Source organism: Sebastes umbrosus, chromosome 6, assembly GCF_015220745.1.
Source record: "Sebastes umbrosus isolate fSebUmb1 chromosome 6, fSebUmb1.pri, whole genome shotgun sequence".
In the NCBI taxonomy this organism is placed as follows: Eukaryota; Metazoa; Chordata; class Actinopteri; order Perciformes; family Sebastidae; genus Sebastes; species Sebastes umbrosus.
The window spans coordinates 9,433,010-9,460,614 of NC_051274.1; the positions used below are offsets into that span (position 1 = coordinate 9,433,010).

The following is a 27,605-nucleotide window of genomic DNA, read 5'->3' on the forward strand; positions in this document are numbered from 1 at the left end:
CTAAGGCACTAATACTGTGAAAGGCAGCCGCTGTCTTAGCTAATCAAATTATTTAACAGTTTCTGAATACGGGCTATGTGTATTTCCCTGTGGATTGAGTGTTTTGATACTTTCACAGTATTTATATAGGACTTAAGCCTGCTTTATAATAAAAAAATGTGAAAATCTCACTTTTTTATAATATGGGACCTTTAAGACCAAATGACACAAGCTAATTAGAGCTCAGTACAGACATACAGAGACAGGACAGACAGACAAACCTGCCGTTGTGATATAGATAGATAGATAGATAGATAGATAGATAGATAGTAACTTTATTGAACCCGAGGGGAAATTCAAGTTTCCAGCATCACAGTTCCATAGTGCAAAACATGTTAGTAAAAAGGCAGTAAAAAAGTTAGTAGTACAAAGTACAAAGAAATATACCAGATATAAAAATACAAGGAGATGAAGGAAACTGTTAAAACCGAATATAGTGCAGGGTAACAGCTGTGAAACAGGACTATTAAAAAAGTGAATATAGTGCAGAAGAGACTGTTAAAATGAGTATAATGCAGGGTAACTCCAGTGGCTTAGTCTAAAGTGCACTGTGTGCATTAGTATCTGTCCTGCAGACCGTCCTCGTTTGTCCCCCCAACTCCCTAGAAAGGTGTTGTTGTTGTAAACAGCCTACCGTTGCTCAGTAGTTAATAGTTTTAAATATGTGTGCTCCTCTGAGCCTCTCTGAGAGCACACAGTAGGCCTTACTCCTCCTCCTCCTCCTCTTTCTTCTCCGGCCGTTATGTTGCGTAGGCTGTATTACGTCTGACGTCAGAGCGTCAGCTGGCCGAATGTTTACATCCAACAGTGGTGTGTTTCTGGCTGGATCCTCAACAACAACAAAAGGCTGAACACAAGGAGCTCCAGCTAAAGACAGAGAATAACCAGGCGGCATTCCCACGAGGTATTGCGTTAGACAGAGCTACCAGAGGTCCAACAACATGGAGGCTCAGAGAGAGAGAGAGAGAGAGAGAGAGGCAGCGGTCTGTTTCTACCACCAAGCAGCAGCAGTTAGCATTCCTGTCTGGAGCTTTTCTTCTTCTCCTCCAGCAGCGAGGACAATGAATGCGGTTATTTCTGTCTGTGTTGACCTTGCCGCTGCATGACAGTCTGCTACAGCTGTAATATCTAGTCTGTGTGGTCTGCACCACACGGTTTTTAGACTAACAGCGCTTGAATTTGGGGTGTTTATTCGTGTGTTTGTGGGATCACCTGAGTGGCGCAAATATAGCAACCCGCAACAACGTGTGCAGGAGGCTGGATGTGGATGTCTGCGGTGAAATGAGACCTGCTGGAGTTACAGGTCGTGGCGTGACTTCTGACGGATGTAAATGAAAGAATGGACGCGATAGCTAGTTTATTGCATCAGCTAAATGAATTGCGAAGCTTAAATGTCAGTGTTTTTAGCAGGAAGTGTGTACTCTACTAGCCTACTAAACCACTTAGTTTGGTACAGAATGGGTTACAGCGCCCACTTGTGCTCGTGTGTGCTGACATCCACAAAAAAGAAGCAGTTTATAAGTTAAGATAAGATATTCCTTTATTAGTCTAATTTGCAGTGTACAGTAGCAAAGGGGATAGCACAAAAAAACAAGATGCATCAGCTAACACAGTAAAAAAAAAGAGCTAAACAAATTGTAACAAAATATGAACCATTTAAATAGAAGGAAGTATAAAAATAGGAGCAGTATATTGACAATAAACAGACTATTAACAAAATTGCACAAGTGGAAATGATATTGCACAGTGAGAATGAATGAAATTCCACCTGAAAATATGTCAGTTTTTGGTGTGTACTAGTCCTAGTCCTAGTCCTAGTATTATGATCATACTCACAGGACCAAACATCTCATCCTGTATTCACTTCCCTGTATTCATTTTGATGCAACAACTGCTGTTTTGTTCCTTTTATTGATTCTGTGCCTGAAAAACATCCTCTTCATCTCAACTTATCAAAGCCAGGAGGTCCAGTAATATGGAAATGCACACGGCCCCTTTGTTCTTTTATAGCCTCATGACTATGGGCACCATTTGGCAGCCAGTGCATCCCTGTGATCTCTTGTCCTTTGGCATTGCCCTCCGGTGTTGTTTTGAACACCGGCCGCAGCATTCACACCTACAGCTGTATTCTGCTGCCAAAAGCTTCCTTTATAGGCCTCTAAATTTGGTGGGGTCAGGCCTATTTGTGCAAGTATCAGAGCTTATTGGTGGATGTATTTTGAATCAATAACCACTACTTTTTCCTGTCAAATTAGACACGTGTTGACAAGTTGTGATTGTCTAGGAGTTTATAACTTTATACTGAAGTTATCGCTAAAAGGACAAACTTAAAGAAAATGATTTATGAATATGATGGTTGAAGGAGTTGTGTAGAAATGTTAGGGCAGCAGCTAACAATTCTTTCTTTCTCAATTTATCATTTAGTCTTTGAAATGACAAAGAAATATTAAAAAAAACCTGCAGATTACTATTTCTCAGAGTCCAAGGCGATGTCTTTATAGTGTTTTTTTTGTAAAGCCAAAAGTGCAAAACCTAAAGGTATTTAATTTACTAAGAAAAACAGCACATCCTCTACATTTGAGAAGCTTGGACCAGCGAATGTTTGGCATATTATATTTCCACTAATCGATGAATTGATTAATTAAGTGGCGTAAACAGCAAGTTTGAGAGTGCACAAGTATAGAAGTGTGAAGAGAATGGGATTGTTTCCCTCACTAATCCAGATGACAGGGTTTGATAATTAGTGTGTAGCAATGCTTACTTGTCATATGGTCATTTTGGATAGTAAACCACCAGCTGTTTCTTTTTGTCCTCAGTCAACATGGGTGGAGCTGTAAGTGCCGGTGAGGACAATGACGACTTGATTGACAACCTGAAGGAGGCTTACTACATCCGCTCAGACCTGGTGGAGCGGGCTTTTCGAGCTATCGACCGGGCTGACTATTACCTGGATGAATACCGGGATAATGCTTACAAGGTGAGCAAAATGAAAGTCTATGAAATCACCCAAATAGGGTCCAAAGAAATTCACAGCATACATGATGACAGTGTTTGGATGAAAAGATTTGTTGTTGTTGTTGTTGTTGTTGTTGTTATTAGTCACTGGATATTTATCATGTTTTTAAGGGCACATTTGTAGAGTTTGATAGGCTGAACGATATAAGAAAAGCTGGTTAAGGTATACTATTGCTGTTGTTATAGGACTTGGCATGGCGGCATGGAAAGATCCACCTGTCTGCTCCGTGTATCTACTCTGAGGTGATGGAGGCTCTGGATCTCCACCCTGGCCTCTCCTTCCTCAACCTCGGCAGTGGGACGGGCTACCTCAGCACCATGGTCGGCCTCATATTGGGTATGTGGTTAACTGCAGCGATTCAGCATGGTGTGTCTTTATTATTGTTCTGGTAAACATGTGTACGTGTGAACTGAAAGATACTGGTTCACATTCTTCATGCTTTGTCAACTTATACAATCTATACTTTCCTTTAAGAGACATAAAAGGAAGAAATTGGAACTTTCTTACACATGGTTTGGGAATGTGACAGTTTTGGGATAAAATAACCTTAGCAATGTGTGACATGATTGGACATCAAATCCCTATTTACCCAATTGTTCTGTTACTTAGTGATGACTGTAAATTAAACTTGTTTGAAAAACAGGAAAATCTGGCTTGCTGGCTTAACCACAACCAAGAAAATGATAGTCCAACGCTGGTAATATGCCTGTATCGAATGATTTTTATTAGAAAAAAGTTAAAACAACACAAGATTTGCCAGTATTTATATGACTATTGCCAATAATGAAGCAGAGCCTGCAAGCTAGTTCAGATCGTCAACTCAAGTTCGCCGGTGCCGCTGCTGCTGTCCACTTGGCATTTCTTAAGCTCCGCCTCCACCCTGGTATCCACCTGTAGGCTTTGATTTTACGTGGAGCTCTGGGAACATCCAGTAGACCTGAAAGACTTTAAAGGTACAATTGATAACATCAATAACTTTCAGCCACTAGATGTCACACTCTCCCTCCCCGTTCCATTGCATCCACTTCAAAACAAATGGTTGCCGGCTCGCTGCCCAACCTGCATATTTTATGGTCGAGTGGAGTGAGACTCTGACAGACAGTCGTGTCAAGTGATGAATTATTTGTGGTAGAGTAATGAATTATAATATTCTAATCGTGAAGGGACAAAAGCACAAGTTAATTTCTCAGCACTTTCAAAAAGTAAAATGTGTGAAATATAAAATTTCTCAAGTGGGAAAACCATAACTGCACAAGTTTCTTAATATAAACACAGTTTATAACTACGCAGGTCCCATTTAAAGAAATGTGATTAACATTGTGTAGCATTTCCAGGGATTTATTAGCAGAAATGGAATATATCACTTAAAATATGTTTTCATTCTTAGTGTGTAATCACCTGAAACTAAGAATCATCTTTCGTTAGCTTAGAATGAGTCCTTCATATCTACATAGGGAGCGGGTCCTCTTCACAGAGTCCACCATGTTGCTGCGCCATGTTTCTACATTAGCCCAGAACGGACAAACCAAACTTTGGCTCTAGAGAGAGACTTTCATGTTTTTACATCACCTGAAGGCCACCGTAGTTCTCCAGCACGCTTTTGAAACTGCGTTAACGTGAGCCGCAGAGTGCAAAACCATGGTACCACCAGCCGCCGTGTTGCTCCTAAACTTGTGTTATTATGGTATGGATGGCCTCTGAGTGAGGACAACGGCATTACTATGTTTATTTCACTCTGCAGCTCATGTTACCACAGTCTTGGAAAGGGAGGAGTGAGCGGAGGGGTACTCAGTTGGTTGCAACTTGCAACCACACCACTAGATGCCGCCAAATCCTAGACACGGTCCCTTTAAGGTGTATTGATGTTCTGACTGGCCTATAGGAATGCAGGTTAAGTCACAGTATGTCACATTTTCTGAAAGACTAAGAGCAAAATCACGCACAACATACTCTTGAGTTTGTTGTTGAACCTAACGTCCTAATGGTATTAAAAACACAACTTTGTGTCCATGTAAATGTGAATAATTTCAAACTGTGAACTGTGGTGTGCTAACTGTTCCAGGACCATTTGGAGTGAATCATGGAATAGAGTTGCATCCAGATGTGATTGATTATGCCTACCAGAAGCTCGAGTCCTTCATCAAAACCAGCGACAGCTTTGACAAGTAGGTGTCCAAATGTGCCACGTCATTTTATTGTTTTTCAATGTATTTTTTTTTACTCTTGTGTATATTGTTTTCCATTACGCCTGTGTCTCTCTTTAGATTTGAATTCTGTGAGCCGTCCTTTGTCGTGGGTAACTGCCTGGAGATTCCTCCAGAGAGCCGTCAGTATGACAGGGTGTACTGTGGGGCGGGGGTGCAGAAGGAGCACGAGGACTACATGAAGAACCTGCTCAAGGTGGGGGGCATCCTGGTGATGCCTCTTGAGGAAAAGGTTGGTGTTATGACAGAGAAACTCAGGATAGTATCTGCATATTAGGCAACTCATCCCCCTATTTAGCATTTATAAGCTGTATATATATACATTGAATAAATTATTTATTACACACAGTAATGTATTTGTAAGCAGATATATATGTTTATTATTTGACAGCAACTATAACTCCTGAGTGGAGGCTGCTCTGTAAACACAAAGTATTCAAGTTTCAAGTTCTTTATTATCAGAAGCAGTCATTGACCATGAAAATCTTGGATCTCAGGCTCCCTCAATCAAGAATGTTCAATCAATATATCAATTAATCCCTCCAACAATGCTCATTAAATATGTATAATAAACAAATGAAATCACACAAGTAAATGCAAAATGAGAATCTAAGACATAAAATAGTGCAAATTCAAATATATACATAAATAAAATATGAAATAAATTAATATAAATTTGTGGTAGACAGTATTGCAAATGAATAAACTGAATGTAAACATGAATGTATACGTATATGCATAATGAGAAGTATTAAATATAAATTAGTATGTATGTATTGTTTGAATAATAATATACATATATAGGAGAAGTTATAATTGTTGAAAAATACTGAGATCCCCTCCACAAAAATGTGTTTCTTATGTTTATGTCCACTAAAATGTCCGACCTTGACTATACTGACTTGTATCTGTGCAAAGTTTGTCACTAGAGAGGTGTTTTCACATTGTTTTTCACTCTCCTGAAGGGGGAGATGTCTATGCACGTCCCTAAAATCTGAGATTCAAACGTACCCTGTGCGAGCTAGATTTGGTACATCACAAATTTGAAACAGCCAATCGCTGTCTAATACGCAAATTGCTACACGTAGACAGGGAAACAGTTTTGGACACAACACCGGCAAAGAAACCTGAAACCTCCAGCGCAGAGCGGACTTGTCGGTACAGAGTGAGAGTTTGCGTTAGCGCTAGGAAAGTTTTTTTACAGAAAACATAGTAGAGTGTGTAGTTTCTGGATGTAAACCAGAGCTTCCTTCCACTATCTACCAAAAAATCTCACTAGATATTATTGTATGCTTCACAACCACTAACAAAGAGTGTGATGACATCCTGTTGTATTTTCTGCAGCTGACCAAGATCACCCGCACAGGAACGAACAGCTGGGAGACCAAAAAGATCATTTCTGTGTCCTTCGCTCCTCTGATGCTGCCTAAACACAGCACAACTCGCAAACCCAAGACTGTCCCACTACGTGAGTCACACTTTGACCGTTATTTAAATTTAAAAATTGCAACTAAATATGAATATTGATACAAATAGTATGTGTCTAATTTTTCAATTTTGTTATCTTTCCCTCCCCGATTTTCCTTTCCACCCTGTTTTCTCATGGTTCTCAATTATACAGCCAAGTATGAGGTACGGACGTTACAGGAGCTGGCTCGTATCTGCATCCGCCACACCCTCAGAGTGACCACAGACGGAGGAGACAGCCAATCACGCGGCCGAGGTTCCTCGTTCAGCGTAGGCAGGGGTCTGGCAGTGGCCGGGCTCCATAAGTACGGCCCTCGCTTCAAACGCAGACGCGTCCACCGGCGTCACTGCAACGCCCTCGTCCTGGCCACGCGTCAGGTGGTGGCCAGCAGCGGTATCGGCCCCGCTCCTCTGGACAGCAACGACAACCAGGGAGGAATACCGGAGGACGAGGAGGAGGCCGGAGAGAGGGAGGCGAGGCGGCAGATAAGAGCGAGCAGGAGGGCGGGGAGAGGACCAGGAGGGGTGGTGGAAGAGGAGGAGACGGTGGAAGAGGAAGACGAAGAGGAGGAGCAGGAGGAGGAGGAGGAAAAGGAGACCGGGGAGCTGCTCCGACCCCAGCCGGCCGTGAACGTCCTTAGAGAGAGGATACTGGGCCTGCCGCTGCCCGAGCCTCTGAAGATGTACCTGCTGTACTACAGAGAGAAATGAGCGCGCTGAAGCCACAGCCAGGTCCTGAGTCAGAGCCCAGAGCTGAAAGCAACGGCCCAGCAGAGGCCGAATATCTTGTTACAACCCCACCACCACCCGTACAAGGCAGGACAACATGCCACCTACCTTACTGACCCCCAGCTCCACCGTGGATCTTTCTCGCTCACCTTGCTCTCATTTTCTCCATCATCCATTCTCTTTCCCACTCCCTCTTTTTGGCCTTCCCCCACTGTTCTTTACTTGATTCATTTCCTGACACTGTAAAGAGTCAATTCAATTTGTCCAGTGGAGGGGGAGGGCGGGGGGGCAATGTTTCAGACAACAAGTCACTGATGTAAACTTTGTGTCTCCATTGAGGTGCAAAAAATAGATACAGGTACATAACACATACACAGTTGGATCAATTTGCTCTGCCGCTCTGTATATCTGACATGCCGATCAAGCCTTGCCCAACAACAGCTTAACAGTTGCCTGAGAATTCACAGCTTGTAAAAAGGCAACCTAGTGGTGCTGAGAAAGAGAACCATCATTGTTTAGTGGCAGATCAGACATCACCAGAGTTCAGACACTGTAGCAGCAAGCAGAGAGAAGCTTACCCATACATAGACCAGAAGGTAATAGGAGTGCCCCAGCTTTTTCTATCCACTAATTACAGCTGTGCCCCAAGTTAGAGATCATACATTGATTGTAAAAAGTCGTGTGGAAGCTAGTTTGTCCGCATATGGTGGTGTGTATTCTAAACTAATGGGGAAGGTGCAGTTTTAGAAAGGAAGACACAAAAGCTCAACTGTTTATTTGATGATTCAATGAGTTACAGTTTCTCTTTCACTATATCATATTCAGTGATATTGTAGCTACAGCTAGTGACCAAGATGGTGTGGCGGTTGTGATTATTTCCACTGATTTCCCAATAAAAGTGGAGCTTTGTTTTGAGCCCTCAGTCCAAGTTAAGTAATTTAACTTAAATGATCTGCGTTTCCAAGGCCAATGGTTGCTCATCATTTCTAGGAGACTATTTGATTTAATAGAAGGTTGAGTTTCCCCCTTTTCTATGCATATATTTCATTATATGAATTAAAGTCTATCTTTGTCTCCTGACTTTGTCATATGGAGATGAAACTGACCTAAATCCATACATGTGTATCCAAAGGGCAGTCTCAGTGTTTCTCTCTACATCCCATTATATATTCTCTTAACCAAAAGAGAATGACCATAAAAAGATCACATACTTACTAATATTCCAATTTGCATAAATAAACCAGCATGATAAAAACACATTAACTAATGTTTTTGATGATTGACAGTGTGCAAGTTTTCTTTCACCGTGCTGTCATGTTTTGTTTCTTTTTATGGTCTTGTAATATTTTGATTTTTGAATTGTATGAGACTTGAAGTGGTGTGTACATATGAAATTGTATGTTTTGTGAATCATAAAAAAAACCATGAAGATACTTTGATAAGTAGAAGAAGTGTCTTTTATCACACTTTTCTGTTGTAGTTAGTTAGGTGGAGCATTTTTTCCTTTGTACTTTTGGCTTTTGTACCAAACTTTCTGCTCCCCTCTGTGCCAAACTTGCGTTGCATGGACTAAATTGTTGAGAGGAAACAGTAGATCATCAGCAAGTCACGTATCTGAAGAAAAACAATTTGTTGATTTTTTTTTTTTCATTTAAAAAAAAAATGCTCCACTACCACTGAAATGGCATTCGTGGTTGTTTATGTATTAGTTAGCGTGTAAAGCTTTAGATTTCTCCCATTGGAAAGTTTGTATCTGAAGAATGTCTGTGATGAATAGCAAAGTGATCTTTGCACAAGGCAATACATACACACCCTCCATCAGTAAATACACTTAATTAGATACAATATGGATGTGATCACAATAATAGGAGGAATTTGAATATGTGCAGCTCATATTGGTAATCTATTCAACACTGAATGGGAGGATTGCGTCCAAAAAGCAGGTCCTTATCAGGCCAGGTGACTCCCATCCCTTCTGAGTGTAATGTCATGCATCACTGTTAGGCCAATCTACCATTTCTACTGCTGCTGGATCTGCCTTTGAGTACTGTATGTACACCATTCCTTTACTCAACATGAGCTCCATTCATGTTTGGTTGTCGTGCATTTGTGATTCTCTGCTGAATGTATATGATCATGATGGGTTTTTTGGGGGAGGGGAGGGGAGGGTTTCTTTTGCACTTAATATTAAGTTTTAGTGAGAATGAATTTGCTTGTTTTTAAAATTGAGCTGTATTATTAACTGCTGTTAATAAAGTCCATTAAACAAGAGTCCAGTTGCAAATGAAATAATTTGATTAGCTAAGACAGCGGCTGCCTTTCACAGTATCAGTGCCTTAGAAATAATGTCTTACATCTTGGTTTATAAACACAGGAAATACTGTTTTAAAAATATAAGTCTCTACCAAACAGTGGAGATATTAATTTACAGTTTAATTAAACTTTCAACAATCTGCATGGGTTTGTCTCTATTAAAGGTCCCATATTATAAAAAGGTGAGATTTTCATGTTTTCTTATTATAAAGCAGGCTTAAGTGCTATATAAATACTGTGAAAGTATCGAAACACTCAATCCACAGGGAAAAACACAGAGCCCGTATTCAGAAACTCTGCATTTGAAACAAGCTGTCAGGATTTCTGCCCATTCGTGATGTCACGAATATACAATATTTAGACCCTTGACACAATTTTAAATGTAAACATTCTAAATGTGTCCCAGTTTATTTCCTGTTGCAGTGTATGTGAATGTCATCACCTGACAGGAAGTACACATGGACCCAAACTGTTGCCTAGCAACGCAATTCTGTTGCAATTCCGTCACTAAAACACTAAAACGGAGCGTTTCACACAGAGGGTAAATACGGGCATATTCAGACTGACAGAACGAGGAAAATAAAGTTGTTTTTTTTTACATTACAGTATGTAAACATGTTCTAGTAGAAACACAAAATACAAGTATGAACCTGAAAATGAGCATGATATGGCACCTTTAAAGCTTCAGTAGGCAATTTTTTTGGCATCATTGGGCAAAAATTCCATAATAACCTCTCAGTATATTGTAAAAAACAGGACTTTTGCACCTCCTCATGGCTCTGTTTTCAGGCTTTACTATACTATAGAACACAGTCCAGCAGTTAGTCGCAGTATATTTGTTTTTTTTTTACATTTTTCCTTTGATATTGCAATATATTGTTATTAATTGATTTGCATTTGTTTGTTTGTTTTATTGACACAACAAACATTAATTACTTCTTTATTGTTTTCTTCCATTTACATGCATGTTCTTTTTAAATATCTATATATTGTAATTTGCTTAATGAATTGTATATATGTATATATATGGTTTTGTTTTTATTTAGTTATTTTTAAAAAAAAATATTTATTATTGAATTGACGCTTTGGCAATATTGTTCACCTGACAGTCATGATCAATAAAGCAAATTGAATTGCATTGATTGAGTGGAGCATGAGGGGTGCTGGTGTGGTGAGATGGGTGTGTCGTGTTGTGTAGTGATGAGGGCAGTCTGACAGACTGTAGCTACACCAGCTAACGTTAAACCCTCTCATCTCATTCTGACAGTAAAACCAAAAGAAGGTGTTTCTTTGTTGGGCGGGTCAGTTTGTGCCTGAAGTCCCCCTGGACCTAACGCGTACTTTAAGACACGTAAGTACTCCTATACTGCTTCTCAATTACCACGTTTTAACAGAGTTGTAGAGATAATAACACCGCCGGCTGAGCTACATGCTAGTCCGACCTGCAGACTCAGCTAGGTAGCTTAGCTAGCTAACAATTAATTCATTAATTAATTAATATATCCATAATGTCGGTTAACAGAGAGTTACACCACTTCGTTGATGAATTATTGTAATTTACAGAAGGCAAATGTGTGCATTTTTAATACTGTACAAATACGATGTAGTGTGTAAACGTTGTGATGCTAATTTCGATTAGCTTGTTAGCATGCTAACAACATTAGCATGCTAACAACATTAGCACAGCCCTCAGGCTGATCATATTACTGTTAGCTTGTTAGCATGCTAACAACATTAGCATAGCGCTGCGGGTGGTGATATTACTGTGTATGGGTAACGGTTTGTGTGTTTGGTGTTATTAGCTAAATCATCATAAAGCTTTGTATGATAAAGTATTATGAGCTTTTGTTTGATTAAAGTGACTGAAGACAGTAACGTTACTAAAGAGTACAAACAGATGTGTGTGTTTTATTTAGGTAACGTTAGCTTGCGTCCCCGTCAGGACTCATTAGCTGCTTTTACTCTCACGTGCAATTGCGAGCTATATGTCTAAATCTCCGAGTCAGCCGGTACAGCCCCACAGTGTTGTCCTAAAACCCGCCCATACTATACCACCTCGGTGTAAACGTCACCCATCAAACAGTGAAGCTAACATAAACAGACTCCTGTAGTTTGAAAGCGCACACACTGTACACAGTCACATGATATTGATCTTGCCCAGTTATGTTGGCTTTTTTAAAGTTTTCTTTCTTTGTTTGTTTATTTATTTATTTATTTTTATTTATTTATTTATTTTTTTCTTTCTTTAATTTATTTTTCTCTCCATTTTGTTTGATCTATATTTCATTTTATTGTATTTTGTTATGAGGAAAAGGAAGAATAAAAAAAAAGAATAAAAAAGGGAAATATATATATATATATATATATATGAAAAAAGAAAAAAACAAACAAACAAAAAAACTCTTCAACTGGCCCTGCATGGGCTCCTCCTCCATCTCCTCTCTCTTCCCTCCAACGATTTCCTATGGATAGAAAAGGGCATAAGCCCTGAGCTATCAAACCAGGCTCACGAATTTACGATACTGGAATTATAGTCGGCTCCATCGAGCAATCCTTAACGCGTTGTCCCGGGAACTACCCTCCAGACTCCGTTAACATATTGCTCAATTTAACAGATATGGGTCCTCCGTTATACGGATGATACTCAATCATCAACTAATTCTTAACGTATGACTCCTAAAGAAACGCTTTTCATTTCGGCTGATATTAACTTTTACGTTAACCGCTCTTCTGTGAACTCTGGTGAATAGAGTAAGACTGTAACGTGATTGTTTGACATCCCAAAACACCGACAGTTAGCACGTCCACACGTTTTTATAATATAATGTGATTTCATTAAGAATGCTCTTAAGTGCCAGTTTATGAGTTGAAAAAACAAGTAAAAAAAACTAATTGTAAACCAACAGGTAGCAGCAGTGGCAACAACATACTAGGAATAATTATAATTTTGTTAAAATAGTTTATTGTCCTGAGGGCTGTGTCTTAAGTACTTTGCACTTGCACATGGACAACTTTTGTTTTATTTTTTACATTTCAATTGTTGTTTTCTTTCTCGCTTAGATACTGTGACTAAAAGCAGCCAGAAATGGGATCAGAAGTGGAAGCGCCAATGAAAAATGTCATGTTGCTTGCTATGAAAATGGAGGACAGTAGCGAGCAAAGCCGTCCCGAGCGGACAATCATGACACCGAAGCATCTGAGAAGCAGCGTGTGGAAGCATTTTGGGTTCTACACCATAGATGGCAAAGTAGCTAACAAAGATAAGGCTGTTTGTCGACTTTGTGCGAAACAGCTGTCTTACTCTACAACGACAACAAATCTGCGGACTCACCTGCTGGCTTGCCACCCAAGTGAAGCAGCGCAGGCACCACAGACGAGCGGAGCTAAGTCAAGTGTACAAGCTCGTCTGACTGCGTACGATTCGGCATCGGCACTGTCGGCTTCAGCAGGTCCCATGTCAGAAGCTCGTAAAAATGCCATCACGGATAAGATAGCAAGATTTATATGCAAGGATATGCGGCCCATTGATATTGTTTCAGGAGAGGGGTTTCAGGATCTCATTATGGAACTGGAGCCACAATATAAAATTCCAAGTCACACCACAATCTCAAAACACATAGTACAACTGTATGACACCACACGGGAAAACATAAAGACTAAACTAAAGGATAAGACGCTGGCTCTTACCACAGACGGATGGACATCGCTGGCCACACATGCTTATGTCACAGTCACAGCTCACTGTATTTCAGACTCATGGGAACTTGACAATTACGTTCTGTGTACTAAGGAGTTGAGAGGAAGCCATACAGCCGTCCATGTTGCAGAAAGCATCAGCAGCACGCTGGAGGAATTTGACATCTCTCGTGAAGCGGTTGTAGCGGTCGCCACGGACAATGCTCTGAACTATGTGAACGCCATACGCAATTTAGGGCTTATTAATGTGCCTTGTTTCGCCCACATGCTAAACCTGGCAGTGCGCAAGGGCCTTGAGGTGAAAGCCGTTGATTCGGCCCTTTCCAGACTAAAGCAAACTGCAGCTCATTTTGGAAAGTCTCCATCAGACAGCTGCCTGCTAGAAGAAAAGCAGGAGCTCCTTGGATTAAAAAAAGAGAGACTAATAAATGACTGTATCACCAGATGGAATACCACCTATGACATGATATGTCGTGCGTCTCAGCAACAGGCAGCAGTGGCAGCTGTCATTTGGGAAAAGAAGCTGTCCAATTTGGAACTTAGCACTTCCGAGTGGTCCATGGTTGAGCAACTAAAAGACACACTGAAACCTTTCAAAGTGGCAACTCAGGCCCTCTCCACCGATGCCTACCCCACGGCATCGGCCGTCCTACCTCTGCAGCATGTCATGATATTCCAGCTGAGTACTCCTGATGCATCGCATACGTCAGCTATGAAAGAAGTGAGAGGTATTTGACTTTTCCATCCATCCATCCATTATCTGTAACTGCTTATCCTATTCAGGGGCTGAAGCCGATCCCAGCTGACATTGGGCGAAGGCGGGGTACACCCTGGACAGGTCGCCAGACTATCACGAGGCTTATTTGACTTTGCGTTTCTATTAAATATTAAGTCCAAGCCTATACCTTACAACAATATATATTCTCCAAGATGACAATATTAATGCAAGAGCAATATTGGTGATTTTGAAAAGCCAAATCATATTTGATATAAGGCTAATTTCTTTTATTTATTTTCACAGGCAGGATGGTGGCAAATTTGAAAATGCGCTACAGGGAAGAGAGCAGCGAATGGATGCTTCTCAATAAGGCGGCCTTCATGGACCCCCGGTTCTCTCGCTTAGTCCATCTTTCACCTGAACAGAGACATCTAGTCACTGATAGCTTATCACAAGAGATGGAGGAAAATAAGGGAGACGATGATTATACACAAGCACGAGAAGAAGAAGAAAAGACAGCTGCCCTGGGTGCGATGGGAAGCCTGTTTGGGGACTTGTACAGCGACAAATCGAGTGGCAACGGGGACAAATGCAACAGGGACGAAATTCAGGAGATGCAAGCTTACATGAAGGAGACTCCTCTCTCTGCAGACAGTAACCCACTGCTTTGGTGGAGAGATACAGGGTGCAATAGATACCCGCTACTCTCAAAGCTGGCTCGTAAGTACCTGTGCGTACCAGGAACCTCTTTACGCTCTGAACGGGTGTTCTCGTCAGCAGGTAATATTGTAAATACAAAGAGAGCTGCACTTGATCCCGATCAAGTTGATAGACTTGTGTTTCTGACTAATATTAGAAATTAAGTCGGGCCGTTCAGCTTGACTATTTGTTCTGTTTTCTGTTGTTTGCTACATTTTTTTAATTCAAAGCTATCAGGATTCTCTCCTGTTGTCTTTTCTATTCAGGGAGGCTTTTTCATCTTAACTCATATTACTATTTTCTTGATGTTGTGTGTTCTAGGTTGGGAAAATAGAACAAGAGTTAAAAACCAGGATCTGTGAACATAAGTGTTCTACAGTATTCATAATCATGATGTTAAATCCTCAGTGGCTAAACACTTCCAATAGTCAGAACCACAGCTTGAGTGAACTACACTACAGGGTATTGAGACCGTGAAGAAGCCACGGAGAGGAGGTAATAGGGACCAAATCCTTCTCCAAAGGGAGGCATATTGGATACACTTGGTTGATAACCCTCATTTCCCAATGGGAATGAGGAGATTTTATTTTCTTGTTATTTATAAAGTGAATATAATTAGTTTTTTCTTGTTTGTTTTTTTCACATGAGAATACTACATCATTCCCCTGTTGGGATGTACTTGGTGTGCTGGTTGTGGTCACCTATAATTAACCCCACCTGTGTATATTGATTTTGAAATTGCCAGAATACACACTGAAGAAGGGCGTCTTGCCTGAAACGTCTGTGTTGCAATATTAAAAAGTCAAGCTGGAGTCCTGTCCTTGTCTTTCCTTTTTTATCATCTGCATTAAGGATCCAGCACCCAGTCTTAAAGGTCTAATCGTGAGTTCAGCGCGTTGTTAATTTTAATGTAAAGTTAATAAAATAGGCTAATGAAAATCAAATTGACAACCCTAGAAGGAGGAAACAAAATCTGTTTTCTAAAACAGACATCCACTGGCGCCCCTGACAGGATTGTTTTTCAGCGTTTATTGTGTTTCAATATGTGGTCATTGTTCTGTCTTTTATAAAGACACTTTTCCGACTTCAGATTTTTTTCCAACCTACCATACTATGACTTTTTTATGACTTTCTTCAACATACTATACTGTGACTTTGTTCAACATACTATACTATGACTTTATCAGTTTTTTTCAACATACTATACTATAACTTTTCGACATACTGTGACTTGTTTTTCACATACTATACTATGGCGTTTTTCCAACATGCTACAGTATGACCTTTTTTCAGACATACTATACAATGACTTGTTTTCCACATACTACACTGATTTTTTTTCACTTTTTTCAACATACTATACTATGACTTTTTTTTCTGACAAACTATACTATGACTTGATTTTGACATACTATACTGACTTTTTTCGACGTATTACTTTTTACTTGCTATACTGTGATTTATTTCTACTCTTTTTTCGACATACTATACTGATGTTTTTTACTTACTATACTTTTCTACTATTTTTTTCGACATACTATACTATGACTTTTTCAACACTATTCTATGTTTTTTTTAAATACTATGACTTTTTTTTCGACATACTATACTATGACTTTTCTACATAATATACTATGACTTTTTTCGACATACTATACTATGACATACTTGTGGTACACCACAGTCTCAAATGCAATTAGCTGAAATGTAACTCTAGATGTTGTAGAGTCTAAAGAGACGGGATCTCGAGATCTCTTGCAGACAGTGAAAGAAATGTTCTGTGACCTAGTGATACATTTTTATATTAAATTTGATTCACCGTGTCACATTACATGGAAGTTATTGAATACACAATCATATCAAATCATGAATTTTCCATAATTGTTTTTTTTAGTATAAAACATTTTCTGAAATCCGCAGTGCACCCTGGGAGTTTTTCTGGGCCCAACAGAGTGCAAAAGATGGCTCAATCCATTGTAAAGTAAGTTAAGCTAACTAATTTCTCATCAAAATGTCACGACTCAAAACATGCTCTACCGAACGGATGAGGAGTAAAGGGCGAAACATTACACATCATACTTGAATACCCCCAAAGAGACAGCACATGCTACCATGTTTCTCTCAGTGAATTGTCTTTAATCATCAAAAGAAACTAAACAAGCTAAAGACCTGGCCAGCCACATACAGAAGTGCATCAACGTAATCGTCATTTGGCTATAAAAACCACCAGCACATAAAGGTTGGTCACAGAACTCTAAGATATGGAGTTTGGATCCAGTGATGCAGCTATGCGATACAGATGCAAAGGTATTCACATTTTGCTTACCAAATTCCTATGAATGATGAATACTCACAAAACCAAAGGTATTACTCAAGCTTTCTAAAATCATGCGGCAGACATACAGCGTTGCAGTGTTACAATTAGGCCTTATTCTAAAGATTATGTTTGTGTTTATGACGTTTAATGTACAGTGAACATGTAAATACTCCACTGTGACCTGTATCAGTCTACTCTCTCTCCTCTTTCTATAAACAGTTTGCACCAAATCGACAATGTGCAACAGATATATCGCTTTTATCTTTCGTATGGAGAACTTATTGACTAAAGCATGTTTGTGTGTAAGTGTATACACAAACAAACAAAAAAAAGCCTGTACCTTGCTGAATACAAAAGAAGACACATAGTAGATGTATGACGCATACAATAAAATCTCAACATTAAATTACAAAGCTCAAAAAATAAAACGATAATCTATTTTAAAGAAAAAAAAACTGAATAGAAAATTATATCTAAATCTGTATATAAAAATGAAAGATTATAAGTTAGATTTTTTTTTTTTTTTTTTTTAAATACGGATACCCATTTTTGTACTTTTTTTTTTATATATCTGTAAAAGTGACTGAGGATTGCCTATCAACAAGTCTATATTAATTATTACATATGTAAATACATAAGGTATGCAGACACGGGTCAAACAGCAAGAGAGATTCTTTAGTTTTCACAACGTTCAATTTTTAACAATTGACTGACAACTTGATGGTTGTTGGCTCTTAAACAGACAATCAACTGCACACATCACTGTATTTGAGAGGATTTCAGTTGCCGTTTGACCCAGGCCTGTTGAAATGTCACAGTGGGTTGTAAAACCCTACACAGTAGCAGCGAGAGGACAGCACGCCCCTTACAGTTTTGAGTATGGGGAACAGAGAGCAGCAGAGACAGGCTGAACCGTGGAGGTTAAAAACTGCATATTATTCATCTGTAGGCAAACAGTTGGAATGACTTGTGTATTCGAATGAAGTCCATAGTGTGTCGACTGAGTTTTGTGGCGGCACCGCGGTAATGTGAAGAGCTCATCACTCCCTAACAGGTTTTAGTCTTCTGTTAGAACCAATCAGTTCTTTCCGAGGACCACTCAGACCCATACAGAGGTAAATGAGGTAAAACAAACAGAGGGGGAATACATCACCCTCTGCGTGCCTTGACTTCCTGTGGCACCTTACCTTGAAACCTGGGGGGGGGGTCGTTGAATGCCGTGTCCAAATGCTCTGCCTCTCCATATAATGAGTGCACCCCATTCTGACGGGAATGTCAGGACTACGCCAACAATCCCCCTGATGCTGGAATGAATGAGTAGATGAAGTGATGGAAAAAGACACAGGCCGTGAAGAATATGTGTGCACACTTCAAATAAAGGAGCAGAGATTAAGGACACGGGTTAAGGCACCTTGGAACCCTGATGAATCCGAGGCACATTCCAGGACAGTAACTCTGAAGTGACCCCAGGGGGTGTGGTATGGTCGGCATTGATCTGCTTAGGATGTCTGGCGGCCAACTGCAATGTCCTGCGGCCTAGAATGTGTCCACAGCGGGTGTGTAAATGTGTTGAGCTCTCTCTCTCTCTCCCAGCGTTCCCCACCTCCATCTCGTATGCCCCAGGAAGAACAGCATCTACTGATTACAGCAACTTATGACAGAGGCCACGCCTGTAAGTGTGCTTCACTTTCTGGCCCGTGCATTTACAATCATACACAGAGTTAAAGGAATAAGTCGACATTTTTAAGAAATACACTTATTTGTGATTAGCTAAGCTTAGCATAAAAACTGGAAGCAGGGGGCTAACAGTTAGCTCGGTCCATCCACCTACCAATATTTTGTTTTTTTGGGGATGTGTTATCGATCTTCTGGTCTAATTCTCTGCAAAAAAGCAAATAAGCTTATTTCCCAAAATGTTGTAGTATTCCCTTAAGACACAAAAAAACACACACGAAAGACTTAAAGCTCCATTCTAACATTACCAGAGCTTCTACAATGGAAACAACAGCGCAGTTTGACATAAACCGGAAGAGTTTGACGTAAAGACGCTCAGATATGAGGCCAGACATACCGTATAACAACAAATTGACGAACATGCACACACGGCCTGTTGGTGACAAGCGCAGCAGAGCTGCCTATTCCATATGTCTTTAGGTCAACCCCACCACCCCTCCTAACAATGTCCACACTTACAGTAAGAGTGGACTACAACACCCAACACAGATCTGGGAAGATAGGAAGAAGTGCATTGAGGATACTGCAGTCTATTTTCTCTATACATTAAGAACATTGTGATATACTGTGTGTGTATATGACATGAGTGGCATGAAGCCAAATGTACGTAAAGGTAACAGCAGTGTAGAGTGACGTGAGGCTTCATGCGTAGCTGCTGTCCCGGTGTTGTACTGACTCACTCTCAGGATGAGGGTCTTCAAATCTCCCAAGATGAAATGTTTATGACAGTAACAGTTAATAGTGGTGTGGTTACAGTTAAAACCTCAAAGCAGCATTAGTCTTTTAAGTTTTCTCTTTGCAGAATCCAGAATATTCTGTCATCTCGACAAAAAAACGACTCAGGCAAAAACAAAACCCGTTCTCTCAAAGTTGAATCCCAAAGTGGAAAGGTGCACGAGAGAGAGGTTGGTGGTAGTAAAAGCTGTCACTTGGGCACCAGGCCGCGGGATTGTGGGTAAAGCGGGGATCCTGGACTTGAGGGACTGAATGGAGAGGTCGGGGTGCTCGACTTCTTGCCTGTTCTTGGTCGACTGAGTGACAGAGAGCAATGACAGAGGGTTTAACACATTGTGGGAATAACAGTAAAGGTTATAAGCCTACACATTTTGAGGTTTTATTTACATTTTATCTGCTCAAACTGTCCTGGTATATGCCTCTTCAAAATTAATTTAACTTGTGGTCTTGACAGCTAAAAGGTGACAGTTTGACTTACCCAGACTTTGGTTTTCTGAGGCTGCCGCTGGCGGGCGGGGTTGATCCCAAGCTGCTGTGAAAGCCAGAAGCATCTACTTGAATCTCGTCCTCATCCCGAAGAGCGTTCTCCAGAGCTGCCGCCACCTTTGGGGCGATAACGGGCTCCTGGTACTCTTTAGTGGTCCGAGCGGGCAGATCCATATCCAGCAGCATGATGTTTTCAGCCTGGGAGGAACAGAGCAGAGGCACATTTTTCAAAACCAAGGTAGCCCTAATGCATATATTGCATTTAACTATTTGAAAATATTGCATGTTAATGCAGAATTGGGGAAATGTATAACTTGATGCCTACAGTACATTCTGGATTCATGTGTTAAAATCCGTGTTAATTATTATCCATTTGCCGCAGTTTTGTATTTGATTCCCTTATACCTACACTGTTAATGCTGCATTGCATTGTCGTCAGTACATCTAGGCTTTACCGATCTGGCGTCATCAGTTATGTGTGTGTCTGTGGTGTTTTATGTGCAGGGACTATTCACCAGGAGGTATACAGTATGTGTGAATACATGTACATTAATCGATGCAAAAGGTGAGGAGGACGTGCGGCTTACTTTGTATCTCATGTCGGGCCTCATCATCATGGCCATGTGGGCGTGGTGACTGAGAGGCCTCCTGTAGCCAACCGCAGACAAAGGCCTGGACATCATCTGATGGTCACTGAAGCAGACACACACACACAGAATAAATGTATGCAGCATTGAGGAAAAATTAAGTCTTAATTGGGGATGCACTCATCTGACTTTTTCAGTCCCGATACCTGGGCATTGGGTATCGGCCGATACCGAGTACCGATCCAATGCCAGTGTTAACCAAAGTATTAACCGTTCTGTCATTACATATCGCTTCGGGGCTTAATACTCAAGTCAGATGCCTTCTTGTGCTCAAGTTGGAGCATTTCTAACCAGATGAAGAATGTACAAAAACAAAGCATGTTCTGATTGTTCTGTAACTTACTCCTCTATACGTGTGATGGGCTTCATTTTCCAGTATTCATCCTCCTCATCAAAGTAAGCCCTGTTGACTATTTTGTTCTTCTCCTCTAAGGGAATGAAGTTCTCGATGATCAGATGCCTGAAAGACAAACGACGAGCAATTAGACAGAGGCAGTAACAGACAGATAGACAAGCAAGCAACACTGTGATGCTCAGATGAGAATAAATACATTTACACAGACAAACATACCCGTTCTGTCCTGTGACTCTTGCCTTGCTGTTTGTTAATTATTTATTACACTTAAGTAGGAAGTCTACTGGTTCACGACTGTGATGTATAAATAATATACCTAATTCATTTTACATTCATTATTAATTATGTTAGCATGTCAAATCTGAGAGTGTAATGCACATAGATACTTTTCATTGCCAATCCCTTTGCAAAAAAGTAGGCAAAAACCTTAATTATTTCATAGTGTCATTGTTCAAAGGGATAGTTTGGGGTGTTTTGAAGTGGGGTTGTATGAGGTACTTATCCATAGTCAGTGTATTACCTACAGTAGACGGAGTTTGGAGAAATAGACAGGAGTAGCGGTACAGGTTTTGTGTTATTGTGTGACTTTGGTGAACTAACTCCTTAAAACACACAAAAAACACAAACGCTAATCAATCGAGGCAGCGGTAGACCAGCAACTCCCGTCTTCTGCAAGTTGAAATTACTGTTTTTGTCAAAGGAGTCTGGTGGCGTTGAGGAGAGCATACATAACGGATTCAGTTCCCCGTCAGAAAGGGCTGTCTGACAGCAACGTAAAGCGGTGAAAATACTATAAATATACAGTACACATAAACTGATATTGACTTTTAGGTGGCTAAAATCTGTTTTGCTGCTGCCCCCCGTCCACAGCAGTACAATGCTTTGCTCCCCCGCTGGTACTCCTGTCCGTTTCTTCAAACTGAGGGCGGACCGACCGCCATCTACTGTACAGTAGGTAATACACTGACTACAACCCCACTTCAAAAAATCGGAACTACCCCTTTAATTCTGACAGCACATAATAGATATAATATTGATCAGTGTCTTCACTGCCAGGCCAACAGTATGATGTGCAGTTTCCATACTTGAGTTTGAGGTCCCTGGTGAGCTCGTTCTGGGTCTGTTCCAGCTCCTGGCGCTCGTTGATGTGTGCCTCCTGGATGTCATGGATTTCTGCCTTCACGGCCTGCAGCTTGGCAAACAGCTAGACGACGGAGAAGGAGAGAGAAAAACCAGGGTTAACTTAACGTGATGAAAAGGACTTTAAGAATACTCAGCCTTAGAATTTGGCTTAGACACCTGACTGTCATCATGAGGAATAAAGGACTGTCCAAACAGACAAACAAAGCCAATAGTGTATTCTTACCTGATTTGAAATAGTACCTGACCTACTTAACTGGCAAGGCATTTTATCACCAGATACATAAAGCCTCAGATGTACTGAACATCAAGCTTTCTAAGATAAACTCATGCTGTACCGATGCTTTCACAAATGATCAAATGCACATCTATGCTAGCAGTGTATTTTTATGTACTCAGAATATATTAATTGATTACAGCGGCCAGTACTGGAGACCCATGCAGAAGACAGTGTCTTGTGTCAGTGTAGATGGAGGACAGGAGAGACAGACATTAATTGTACACTTTTCTCACTAAAATTAGCTTGTATATGCACGTTTTTTAAACATGAGAAAACCCGCTAAAAATAGACGATATACTCCTTTCCCACTGTCAGTATACCATGCCGTATCACTGATCTTTCTGGGCTTTTTTTCCTGGTGTTCAATGTCACGGACGTGCCGGCCGGCAGTGGAAGCAGGGCTAGTAAACAGTGAAAATGTTACCGTGGTTACTTCTTTTTTTGTATCCGTTACTTATTCAGTCTCTTTTTCCAACTCTCAAACCAGAGTTGGTGATTGTTAGAACAGTGGAAAGACTAACAAAGACGGTTTCAATGAGTTTTATTTTGTGTATTGAGTTTGAATGACGTGTGTTTTATGATGATCAGCGAGGTAAAATGACTGTCGTCTGACTGGAGTCTGGTGACTCTGAGGAGAGCAAATTAACTGTATGTTTTGTACGTTAATAAATTATAATTATTGTCCAAATCCCTGTTGATTTTATTTATTATATATTCACTTCGACGTGCGTCACATTACATTGCACCGGAAAAGGGGTGATAATTAGTGTGTCCATCCGGGGTGTCATGTTTCCATCACTGTCGATTAGAGCTGGAGCCGATAAATAACCGTGACCACTGCAGAGTCATTTGTCCCGGGAATGAATGCCGGTTGTAACTTTTCCCACTGAAGACAACAGCCAGATGTTAGTGTTTTTTGGGGGCTTTAGACCACCCAAGGTTGCAGCCGCTACCTTTTTCAGCTTCTTGGTTTTGATGTCGACCTCCTGCTGCAGAGAACTGTAGGTCTCCTTCAGCTCCAGAGTTTCTTCGTCCCGACACTCCATCTGCTGCTGCATCTCTCGCTCTCGCCGTTTCTGGAAACACACACACAGACGCGCACATTCATAAATTTAAACCACAGTGCTCTGTGTGCGAAGAGGCTACACAGAAGTCAAGAAAGTATCATAGTCATAGTCACGTGGTACAGAGTCAATTAAGTAAGGGATAGTGTAAAGCAAAATGGTCATCATTAAAAAGGAATGCCCTATAGGGAGACAACAAGGACCACAATGTAACAACCCTTTCACACCGAGGGCTCAACCAGGGTCGAGCCAGTGTTGATAGTGTGTCTGAAAGGGTTAACCCGCGTTGACTGACTCGGCTTCGCAATCCAGGTCGAGAGGTGAGTCAGACCAGGGTCGATTTCAATGTGAACGGCATGCACCAGGGTCGCTAACAACTGGGGCGGGACAAATCTATTTCGTTGCAAATGGAGACGCACAGTGGTGACGCAACTGTCACAAGTAGCTCAAACAAACAGTGGGACGGCAGCAGCAATGATTTCAGACAGATTGGAGGTGAACGACGGACGATTTGAACAACGTAAATATGTGGCTAGACTTCAAGGTGCAGGAGGTCCTAGCCGTCCGCGGTGAGGACACTCAGTCTCACTACATTCAAAACTAGGGCTGTAACGTTTTGATCACATATTTGTTGACTGATTTGTGACCTTCGAACAATTTGCTCTAATTAAGAGTAACAATTAAATTTTCAGATGTTCGGTATACCTGTTCAGCGATTTCCTGCCTCTTCAGCTCCAGCATTTTCTGTTGCTCATTTGTGTGATCCACAATGTTCTTCCCCCCTACTAGGAGCTTACTCTCCATCTCCTGGATTGAGAGGGGGAAAAAAAGAAGAAGGATGGAATGACTTCAAGTCACATTGGGGAGAAAAGCATTTGCACTGACTCTAATACATTTCAACAGTTGGGTTGCATGAAAAGAATATGACCAGAACAACATGGTTTATTGATTTATGAGAAGATCCACTGGCTTGTGTGTGCATTTGTTTAACCCAATGAAACTAAATCTGAAGTGTGCCTGCACTACACCTTCTCTTCAAATCAAAACAGATACATACTGGATGTACAGAAACCAGCCAGTCAAGCAAAATCAGCTTACCTTCACTTTGGCCGCAAGCATCTCTCCGGCATCCCTCTCCCTCTTCAGAGCTTCCATTTTCTTCTCTTTCTCTTTAAGCAGCAGAACTTTCTCCTCAGCCACTAGACTGTGATCCTCCATGATAGCCTTTCTTTCTCTCTCCAGCTTCTCCTGCTGCTCCCGCCAGTAATCCCCTTTGTCGTCCCTTTCTTCATCGTCGTCTTCTGTCTCTCCGTCCTCCAGATCCTCACCATCGCTCCCTTCCCCGGCCCGCCTCCTCTGCCTCCTCTTTTTCTTCTTACCTGAGCGATTTTCCAGCTGTGCTTTCAGCCTCGCGATCTCCTCCTGAAACTTCCTGAGCAGGGCATCCTTGGGGTCCTCGTTGATACGTGGTTTATTCTTGATGTTCTTGGCCCTGTTGGAATAGCGCAGCGTTGTCAAGGTCTCCTCCACATTGTAGGAAGCTGGGCCGATGTTGGCAACCATGACCGTGCGGGCATTGCCCCCCAGAGAGTCCTGCAGCAGACGGGTGAGTTTTGAGTCTCGGTAGGGGATGTGGCTGCTCCTGCCATCCACCAGAGCTGATATGACATTCCCCAGAGCCGAAAGCGACAGATTGATCTTTGTGGCTTCTTTAAGCCTCTCCCCCTGAGCACCGGTCTTGGTCTGCCTTTCACTACCGGCTAAATCTACCAGGTTCAGTTTGCCAACTCTGATATGGTTCTCCCCGTCAACACCCAACTCGCTGCACTCAACAGTGATGACAAAGATGGCGTGAGAACGGGAGCTGTGTTCATTCATGTTAGTGGCACCCACCGAACGATTCTGGTTGCCCACATTCATGACATGTTCGATCTCCGGCGCACTCTTGGTGATAAATGATGAAAGGTCTTTAACATACACTCCGGTGTCGGGCCTCTCCCTGAGCTCGAGACGACGTGTCTGGTCTTTGGCGAGCAAGTCTTTGATCTCCTCTTGGTAAATTTCTAGATATGATGCTCTCACCAGGTACTGCTGATTCTGGGAGCGTGAAATGTGAGTGAAAACATGATCAAAGGAGTTAGGGATCACCCCTCTCCTCTCTAGATCATTTCTGACCCCCTCCATAGTGTATGTTTTCCCTGTACCGGTCTGCCCATAGGCAAAAATGGTCCCGTTGAACCCAAATAGAACTGAATCCACCAAGGGCCTGAAGGTTTCATCGTACAAATCTATTTGTTTGGAGTTCCAGTCGTAGACTGAATCAAAAGTGAAGACTTTGGGGTGTTCATTGGCTGAGGCCTCCCTGGGGTTCCTGACCATAATTTGGCCCAATTTCACATCGACGGTGACCACCCTTTCAAACTTGGCTGCCTGCTCCTTTTCATTCATAGGGCGACAACGGACCACCACCTTGACCGACTCAGGGCTCTTGTTCTTGGACATGTTGCAGAGCGGCTGGCCAACCCACACGGCTTGGCACTTGGTATGCTCTGTCTTCCAAGTGCAGCTTCAGGAACAGTTCACCAATACAAGTGCCCACATCAGAAACTGTTGGGAGAAGACACACATTCAATGATTAGTACAAACCTGCAATGGCAATTGTCATGGTGACTCACAACCTTGAAGGTTGATGCATCACACACATTGTAACAGGCTGCTGCTCCCCAAGTGATTCACAGACAGACTCAGGAAATGCTTTGTCCCCCGAGGCATCAAACTGTACAACACCTCTCTAGGAAGGGGGGGGGACAAAGGAGGACGGTCTGCAGGACAGATAATAATACAATATACTCACTTTTAACAGTCTCTTCTGCACTATATTCACTTTTTAATAGTCCTGTATCACAGCTGTTACCCTGCACTATATTCAGTTTTAACAGTTTTCTTCATCTCCTTCTATTTTTATATCTGGTATATTTTTTTGTACTTTGCACTACTAACTTTTTATCTATCCATCCATCTATCTTTCTATCTGTACAAACTGGAAGTCTCATTTAAGCTCAATGTAATACAAAGCTATTGACACACTTTGGTGAGGATCTAGCTAGCTGTCTAGCCTGACACTGACACAGTTATATGTTCTTTGGTCTTGACAACTTCTTGTACGTGGAAACACAAACGTTAGATTTCTCCAGATGTAAAAAAAAACACCCTAACCATCGTTATCTTGTGCTAAATGCAGCCCCATAACGAGACCACAGGACCGGCCTAGCAACGACCAAACACACCCTGGTAACCTAAGCTACCAGTCTGGTAACGTTAGCATTACCTGGCTAACGTTAGCATGGAGGGGCATAAACCAATGCAACATGTCGCCATAAAAAGAATACACATGGTATTAGATACATAAAACACATGCAGTACAAACACAGCTTTCCAACGCGCACACAGACATGTCGTTAAAGGTTTAGTTAGCTACCAGAGGCGTGAACAGTTAGCTAATCCAGAGCTCCCAGTCAGCCATTAGCTGCTGCTCATCCACACTACGGTCCAGTTAGTGATGTGTCGGTCACTGACGAGTCGGTTCAAAGAGCCGGCTCTTTTTAGTGACCGATAAGAGCCGGCTCCAATCCGAGAGTCGTTTTCTTTTTTTTGTTCTTTACTTAATTCAAGGCAGAATGATAGGATGATCTTCTCCACACCACGGGCACTCTATGCACTGACTGTCACTGAATGTTAGTGATGTTACGTGCTGTGCCGAGGTTTCGGAGCGCGTGTTGAGTAATCCAGGAAGTTTTCCGCGATGCGCGCATCGAGGCTTGTATCGTTTTAGACCAATGACGTCATTGATGACGTCCGAAGCCTCGCTGCCTGGCCATACCGCTGACTGGTTCATGAAGTAGTTCAGAATTCACTGATTAAACCAAAGCCACTTTCCAGAAGTGACACAGAACACTAATATTACCC

At 41.5% G+C, this 27,605-nt stretch overlaps 3 protein-coding genes across 3 annotated transcripts; 2 read left to right on the forward strand and 1 right to left on the reverse strand.

The window, feature by feature from the left end:
• The first annotated feature begins 785 nt into the window (after window positions 1-785).
• LOC119490132 (protein-L-isoaspartate O-methyltransferase domain-containing protein 2) lies at window positions 786-9,726 on the forward strand. Its single transcript, XM_037773346.1, has 7 exons — window positions 786-943; window positions 2,856-3,016; window positions 3,241-3,391; window positions 5,118-5,220; window positions 5,320-5,491; window positions 6,604-6,727; window positions 6,881-9,726. Exons 2-7 carry the CDS (start codon window positions 2,861-2,863, stop codon window positions 7,435-7,437), a joined length of 1,263 nt encoding a protein of 420 aa, XP_037629274.1. The 5' UTR covers window positions 786-943; window positions 2,856-2,860; the 3' UTR covers window positions 7,438-9,726.
• Window positions 9,727-10,876: 1,150 nt separating this feature from the next.
• On the forward strand, window positions 10,877-15,693 carry LOC119490467 (E3 SUMO-protein ligase ZBED1-like). The gene is made up of 3 exons (XM_037773884.1): window positions 10,877-11,119; window positions 12,829-14,192; window positions 14,486-15,693. The coding sequence occupies exons 2-3, from the start codon at window positions 12,854-12,856 to the stop codon at window positions 15,043-15,045; spliced, it is 1,899 nt and encodes a 632-aa protein (XP_037629812.1). The 5' UTR covers window positions 10,877-11,119; window positions 12,829-12,853; the 3' UTR covers window positions 15,046-15,693.
• Window positions 15,694-16,996: 1,303 nt separating this feature from the next.
• On the reverse strand, window positions 16,997-27,255 carry kif3b (kinesin family member 3B). Its single transcript, XM_037772447.1, has 9 exons — window positions 27,118-27,255; window positions 24,738-26,246; window positions 24,345-24,446; window positions 23,529-23,651; window positions 22,241-22,359; window positions 21,144-21,260; window positions 20,741-20,846; window positions 20,146-20,351; window positions 16,997-19,963 (listed from the first exon to the last, which is right to left on the reverse strand). Exons 2-9 carry the CDS (start codon window positions 26,139-26,141, stop codon window positions 19,858-19,860), a joined length of 2,283 nt encoding a protein of 760 aa, XP_037628375.1. The 5' UTR covers window positions 26,142-26,246; window positions 27,118-27,255; the 3' UTR covers window positions 16,997-19,857.
• Between the last annotated feature and the right edge of the window lie 350 nt (window positions 27,256-27,605).

Excerpts from the sequence above, each read along its gene's own strand:
- LOC119490132 (XM_037773346.1), top strand. The coding sequence starts at position 2,861 with ATGGGTGGAGCTGTAAGTGCCGGTGAGGACAATGACGACTTGATTGAC. Across the intron at positions 3,017-3,240 it reads ACCGGGATAATGCTTACAAG|GACTTGGCATGGCGGCATGG; the intron begins GTGAGCAAAATG and ends CTGTTGTTATAG. Across the intron at positions 3,392-5,117 it reads CATGGTCGGCCTCATATTGG|GACCATTTGGAGTGAATCAT; the intron begins GTATGTGGTTAA and ends TAACTGTTCCAG.
- LOC119490467 (XM_037773884.1), top strand. The coding sequence starts at position 12,854 with ATGGGATCAGAAGTGGAAGCGCCAATGAAAAATGTCATGTTGCTTGCT. Across the intron at positions 14,193-14,485 it reads AGCTATGAAAGAAGTGAGAG|GCAGGATGGTGGCAAATTTG; the intron begins GTATTTGACTTT and ends TTATTTTCACAG.
- kif3b (XM_037772447.1), bottom strand. The coding sequence starts at position 26,141 with ATGTCCAAGAACAAGAGCCCTGAGTCGGTCAAGGTGGTGGTCCGTTGT. Across the intron at positions 20,352-20,740 it reads GGCCCGACATGAGATACAAA|GCTGAAAACATCATGCTGCT; the intron begins GTAAGCCGCACG and ends TGTTCCTCCCAG. Across the intron at positions 19,964-20,145 it reads CTCAGAAAACCAAAGTCTGG|TCGACCAAGAACAGGCAAGA; the intron begins GTAAGTCAAACT and ends TCTGTCACTCAG.